Source organism: Buceros rhinoceros, unplaced genomic scaffold, assembly GCF_000710305.1.
Source record: "Buceros rhinoceros silvestris isolate BGI_N320 unplaced genomic scaffold, ASM71030v1 scaffold16375, whole genome shotgun sequence".
Classification (NCBI taxonomy): domain Eukaryota; kingdom Metazoa; phylum Chordata; class Aves; order Bucerotiformes; family Bucerotidae; genus Buceros; species Buceros rhinoceros.
In genome coordinates this window covers 55,113-62,355 of record NW_010411360.1, presented here as the reverse complement: position 1 = coordinate 62,355, position 7,243 = coordinate 55,113, and the positions used below count along the sequence as shown (strand labels likewise).

The window sequence follows — 7,243 nt, the reverse complement described above, 5'->3', positions numbered from 1 at the left end:
TCCTGCTGAGCTTTTCTTGCTCTCTTTTTCCAGCGTCATTCTCATCACAGAATAAAACCATTTTTCCCCTTAAATTGGGCTGAAGTTATTCTGGATTAAATACAAGAGTTTTTGTTCTCATGAAAATGGCGTAAAATTATGCATTTGATTAAATTATCTTAAAAAATAATCAGTGGACACAGGATGTTAGGCCACAGCTTGCACCTTCTTCTGAAAGGAGGTCACGTGGAACTGAATTCATGTCTGTGATTTATACACTACTTTAAAGATAAAACTACATTCTGATGAACCAGCTCTGTTATGGGCAACTGAATCGTAAGTCTGGTCACATTTCATTTAGCAGTAAAGGAGGGTGAGATTAGTGCTGATGATCAGTCCTATTGTTAGTCTTTCAAATCTGGGTTTATTTTGAATACCTGCCGTCTTAGAGGATGCGTAAACTGTATTACACAAGTCAGAAGTCTGGAGTTCAAATGAGTTCTTTTGTGTAAATGCACACTGATGTCCCCATTCCTGATACATGCCACCTTGCTATGTCAACAAATCTAATGACGTACCGAAGCACAGCTTTGGTGATAAACGCGTACTTGTTTTAATTCATTCTTGAGAGAATGTTTTGTAGGAAGTTTTCTTCATTATAACCTCCCTTCATTGAGACAATCACTTTGCAAAACAAGGGAGAGAGACATAGCGCATTTGTAGTAGACATGTGAAGAGAGGCAGTCTGAGGTTCCTGCTCCATGAGAATGCAGCAAGGAATGAGGCTGCTTGGGCTTTCTAGAATGGTGGTTATAAAGCGCTGATGTTAAAATAGTGAGATTTTTTTAAATTTGGTTTTGTTTGCTTTGGATTGGGTGTCTTGTGTTGTTTTCGTCAGGGATGTGACTGCATTAGCCTGCTGTTAAGTGTAAATAACTACTGTGGATTACCATGTTGAATTCTGTTTGCTTCCTGGTTGTGCATAATGAAAATAAATTAGAAGGGTGGATTACAGGATTGCTTAGGCAAATACCTTGAAAATTTATTTAGGATTTCAAAGCTGTAACGTTTGACTTTGGGATAGCTAGAGGTTTTAACAAAATCTCCACTGGTACTGCTCAAAAAAACCCACCACAACATTAGATTACTTTCTTCTGATTTCAGGTCATTACTTTTCCTCCTATGTAAAGCAATACCTTTCTTTAGCAACCAGGATTGGCGCAGAAATAATAGTTGTACGTGTATGCACAAGTCCTGTTCCTACTCTGGACAGAAGGTTTTATTTTGCTTTATTTAAACACACATTCCTTTTTGAAGATTGATGGAGTTGTCTTTCTATGTAAAGATATTACAGAACTATTGCTTATCATTATTAGATGTATGACTTAATTTCTGTTACAGCATGGAGCTCCTTTCATTTTGTGATGAATGAACAGTGCAGGGAGAGAGGGGAGCACTGTGGAAATTACAACAGTTTGTCATTAATTCTGGATTACAGCGTCTTGATAACACGAGTTGGTTGCAAAGTAGAAGACTAGTTTTACGAGAGGAAATGCTTTTATGACTAGACAGTCTGATTTTACTGAAGATAATTACTCTTTATTACTAGAAAAATAACTTGCTTAGAAGTTTAGGTAACTGGTGTGCTTGAAAACGCAATAGCTGTGCCTTAAGTTACATATGTAAATGAAGTTATATATCTCACTGAAATCTTAAGGTGATCATGTACTGGGAAGGAAGAAAACTTCACTGTGTTAACTCCAAAGAAGAAATGTGCATGATCATTTGTTTGTAAAGGAAATAAACTAATCTGGTCAAGGATCTGTCTCCATTAATTATCTTTTTCCCCTATATTTCATGGACTCTGGATAGATAATTGAATTCTGTTGTCTTGAAATATTTGAAAGACTTGTACTAGATAATTGCGTTGGATACAGAAAAGAAAAAACCCATAGTAACTCCTATTATCTATGCTCTTTTTCTGCCTAACTGGACTTTATAGGAGCTACTTTTCCAAGTGAGCTTTATTCTCTGTGTTGATACTTATTACAAAAATTAAAAAGCTTAAATTGGGAATAAACTCACTTGTAAACTAATTATTAGAAAAGCATTTTTATACAGATCTGTTTGACTGCTGAATAGCAAATTTAAAATGTGCCTGAATTTAGTGAAAAGTGTTGAAAATAGCCACTGGGGGAAGGTCTTGACACAGTTTCTGTTTCTGACATGGTGTTGACTTGACGGATTCAGCCTATTGTTTACGCTTCAATCTTGTGGTTTCAGATGAATTTTTCCTGCCTGTTGGATGAGTTGTTAGAAATAAAGGTCTTTACAGATAGCTGAATGATAGTGAATTGTAACAGTTGTCTGAGATTCATGCTGAAAGTGACGGAAGAGTAAACACCAATTAAAAGTGCTTTCAACAGCTTTGGCAAGTGCTAAATGTTAATAGTGACCAGATAAGATAAGATTGCTTTTTAATTAGCATGAAAGGTAAATCTGAGTATTTTTTATGTGGTTTGAATCAGAGAAGACAGCAGTCAGAAATTGCTAATGTTTCTTGTCAGCATCAATACTTCCACACATTTTGGAAAAAAAGTGTCTTCCTGTGCTGCATGGAAAGGTTTTAAGTGACTTAAATCAGGTGTAAGTTTGCCATAACAGCAGTTTACTTTTGGCTTACCATACCAACAGTAATAATTTAAAAGTTGTAAATCATGTAAGAACAAATCATGTCCTAAGTTTATATCTGTTGGTCTAAATGTATTGATCAAATTAATATTAACATATGGAAAATAACCTCCCTGTTTATCTTTACAGCAAATGAAAAGAGAAATGCTCCTGGAAGGATAATTCTGGGCAAATGCTTAATTTTAAGTGCTGGGTTGACTAGAGGAAGAGTAGAATAATATTTATTCTAAGGTAGACTTGACATATTTAAAAAAAAAAAAAGAAATCCCTTTAAAGGAAAAGCACTCTTAAGGTCATAAAAAAATTGAAAGACAGGCTGTTATTTAGAAGAGTGCTACTTATTAAAATTATCATATGTAGAGGTAGATCTACTTTTTTTTTTCTTTTAACAGTTTCATGTAATTATGCCTGGAATAAAAAAATCTTCATTTCTACCCCCCAGGTTCTTAAAGACATCTAAAATGGGGAAAGAGGGTGGGGAATGAAATAATAGTCTAACAAACTATTGGCAAAACAAGTAATTCTTGGTCGTTTCTGGTGGTCAGGTGAGTCAGGATGGAAAGTCACTGCTTGACAAACTTCAGAGACCTCTGACTCCTGGGAGTTCTGATTCTCTCACTGCTTCTGCCAACTACTCAAAAGCAGTTCATCACGTTCTGGATGTCATCCATGAAGTATTGCACCACCAGCGCCAACTGGAAAATATTTGGCAGCATCGAAAGGTTCGCTTGCACCAGCGGCTTCAGCTGTGTGTTTTTCAACAGGACGTTCAACAGGTGGGTTTTATTTCATGTTGTCTAAATACTTTTGTACTCTCTCAGCCTGTGATTTGAAGCTGGTTGAGTTGACAGGTGGGCTTTGATTGCTAAACTGTGTTCTTTCATTCAACAATTCAATAGTTGCATGGGATTGACTGACTGATCCCAAGATCTATGTGTTACCAGAGGATATTGGCTGTTACAGGTTGAAATCGTATTTGTAAGTTAGCTATACCTCAGTTTTCTCTGTTTTTTTAACATTAATTTCTTTTTGTACTCTTAAGTCAGATAGGAAGAAAAGAAAAAGATTTTTATTGTAGATGGCTATTCCGAGTTTGTGCTGGAAGGTGACATTCACATTTTAGGTAAAATTCTCAAAGCATCAGGAAGACTTGTATGAGTAACTTGCAAAAAATTAAGTGTTATTCTGTGATATTTTTAGTCTCAAATGCTCAATAATGATACTCAACTGACTTAATCAGGTTTCCTTAAAACCTGAGGGTAGTATACTAAAGAAGTATAAGAAGTACAGATAGGATTACTATCTGACAATGGTGTTGCTCTTGAATTAATAGTTATTAGCTGCCATATTTTATTATTGTGACGACATCCATGAAAGTTAGTAGTTAAGAACAGGCATGAATATCTCTGACGTGGTTTTAGTTTAAAAAGGTAAAGCTGTACTGAATTCCTGTTGGGAGATTTTTTTAATAAACAGAAAATGTTTGTCTTAGGCTGTAATTGACAGAGATAGTAATTTTATCCCTTAATAGTGAATCTTCATAAAAAAGTAAAGATTGCCAGTATTTGCTGATCATGTTCCTTCGTTTCAGTGTAAAGGTGTTCACAATTCGAGAACTTCCAAATAGGGCTTTTAGATAGCCAGTCATACATTCTGGTTAAATTAATCTTGTTCCTTCTGAATTGGTTGCACCTTAAGCCATATTTCCTGTATTTTCCTGTTTCAAGAAGGTGCTGGATGTCAGCAGTTAGGAGTGAAATAACCTGATGGTTTCCATCGTTTACAGTAGTTGAAAAAGATAATTCAGGAAGATGGTGGGGAGAGTGAGCAATCTTGTTAGCTCAAGTTTCTTCTATCTGCAGTGCCTGTCTCTTCATGTGAGTTACAGAAAATAACTTTAAAAATACTTCAGTAAATTAAGTATAAAATTGTTAAACTTTATTACTTAATTTTTGATGTAAAAAGAGACATATATTGAAAGTCGGGCAGTTACCCAGCTTCTCAACACTCAGATGTGATGAACGATGCAGAAAGGCATGGAAAATGTTAGCTGACAAAAAAAGTAAATGAAAGCAGAGTCAATGTTGTGAATAATCGGGAGGGACACATGGAACCAAACTGGAAACACTGTTATGCCATTGTATAAATCCTAGAGGTTCTTCATCAAGATTACTACATAAATAGTAACTAGTCAGAAGAGTCTAGTGCTGATACTAGCATGAGTAAGTCAGCGAAGGACACTTGTGAAAGCTAATGAGGCACAGTCCACAAATGAATCACCTCTTAAAGTGCTTCATAAGGAGTCTTCAAAAACTGAAATTAACACAGTGGTTTGCTTCTTATAGGGAAAAATGTAGGTCCTCTCAGTGATAGCCTGGTGCCAACAAGAACAGAGTGGATCCTGGAACTTTGTCCTCTAGTCTGAATTCAGCTCAAATAGGACCTACTTAGACAGCCTAGGTGAAGTGATCTGCTGAGGTTATTTGCCAGATGCCTAATTCAAGTTTCAGGCCTGCTAGGCCAGGCTCAGGCAGTTTATTTCCTGGGGGAAGATGTTCATTAAATGCTGCAGAGAGCCTTATTGTGCAATTCCAGCTCCTTGCCTTTATTATCTTCGGAGTCATAAAATGTTTGTAGGAAATGCTTGTTTTCTGCTCCTTCCTGAGTCATGGCTCGGAGTGGAGGAGTTAGCTCTGAGACCGTTTTGTTCTTTGAAGTTGGAAAATAGCTTCATTAGACTCAGGTCATTGTAGAGTCACCACCAGATTCTTCAGCAAGAAGCTGGATTTTCCTTCTCTGTATGAGATCTGTCAGCCTGTTAACATCCATGTTGGAGGCTTCTGAAATGTTGCATGTGAAAGTATAGTTCTTTGTTATGTTACTTAACTTTCAGATAGTGGTGTATTTTGGGCACTGCCTTATGAATCACGATGTGAATATTCATAACACAATTTTTCATACTTACGTTTCAGTGCAGATCATGCTTTAAGACAATAATAATTCAGCATCCATACCAGACAAATTAATCTAACAGCCAGGAGCAGATGCCTTAAAGACAACAGCTGGAAAAGCCTTGCTTTCGCAGATCATGGCTCCTTCAGCTTTGAAAATCCATCAGGAAATAAAAGTGATCTTGAAGGATTCTTTTTTTCTTGCAAAACAGAAACAAAACATCCTTATCAGATTATCTAACTTATCCAAGAAATGTTAGCTCTTCAGTTGACTAATCATTGACATCATTCAGTGCATGAAGTTACTCATTTTTGAGGTATTGGTTAAATTTATATCCAAGACAATTCTGGAATGGTTTATGTAGAGCTCCAAAGCAACTTTCTAGAATTCACATTTTCTTTTCATTTACACGTTTTCTCGGGCTTCTTAGTCTTTGTTCAGACATTAAAAACATCAATTTAGATTATCTAGTATGATTTAGAACCTAGCATGAAAGCCTTTTTTACTTACCAGTGAAGTATGGTTTTTTACATGTCAAAATAAGCATGTATGGCTCTCTTCCGCTGTTTATAGTTAAATTGCACATAGTGGCAAACAACCAAGTGTACTGTAAGTGAATCTATAACTGTACTTCAGCATGAGTCTGTGATATTATCTTCTGTGCTGGTGGTAGTTTTCTGCTGGATTAATGAAATGTATCAGTTCATGGGAAGTGTTGAGTGAGTTGAAGGAGAGGATTGGCTGTGGTGAGCTGGTACTTCATTTTGTGTTACTTTTACCTTAGAAAGCTGGTTGTGTTTTTTCTTCTGTTTTGTATGTTCAGTATTGGGGAAGTGTTTCTAGTGGAGCTTTCAAAATCGACAAAACCACTGTGGTGCTAGCTGTGTACACTGTCCTGCTTTCAGCTGGGATAGAGATAATGTTTGGTTTATGGGTTTCTTTTTTTCCTTTTTCCCTTCTCAGTAGTTTGCTTCTTAGTAGCTAGAATAGCGATGTGTTTTGGATTCAGTATGAGAAGAATGTTGATAATCTACTAATGTTCTTCATTGTTTCTAGTAAATCAAAGACTCTTCAACTTTCCATGTTTTGCCAGGAGTACAAGAAGCTGGTTGGGAGCATAGCCAGGACAGCTGACCTGAACTAACCAAAGGGATATTCCGTACCATAGAACATCATGCTCAGCAGATAAATGAGGGGGTGTTGGCTGGTGGGGTGGATCAGTGCTTTGACATTGATCACTGGGTGGTGAGCAATTGCATTGTGCATCATTTCCCTCTTTTTGTTATATTCTTTTTACTTTAGTTCTTAAACTGTTCTTATCTGAACCCATGATTATTTTTTTTTCTCTCATTCTCCCCATCCCACTGGGAAGGGGGCAGAGTGAGCAAATACCTGCACGCTGTTCAGTTGTTGGCTGGGGTTAAACCACAAAATAGACCAAAAGTCATCTGCTAATTTCTTGGATCAAGTAGTAAGGAAAGTATCACATGAAATATTAGTAATAGTAGATAAGATGTGAATTACAGCAAATCTGAAATTTGAAATGTGAAAACTATAACAGCCTTAAACTGAGCAGAATTCTGAGTTGGACCTTAGCAGAAACACACCAGGAGGTCTAGTT

The 7,243-nt window shown here is 36.5% G+C and overlaps 1 protein-coding gene across 1 annotated transcript in view; it reads left to right on the top strand.

Annotated features, from left to right (window-relative positions):
* LOC104493346 (triple functional domain protein) overlaps positions 1-7,243 on the top strand; it is a gene marked incomplete at its 3' end in the record, with an annotated part of 93,427 nt that overhangs the window by 31,426 nt on the left and 54,758 nt on the right. The window contains exon 8 of the mRNA XM_010136004.1: positions 3,216-3,446. Within this exon, the coding sequence (XP_010134306.1) occupies positions 3,216-3,446 (231 nt within the window). The remainder of the gene's footprint in view (positions 1-3,215; positions 3,447-7,243) is intronic.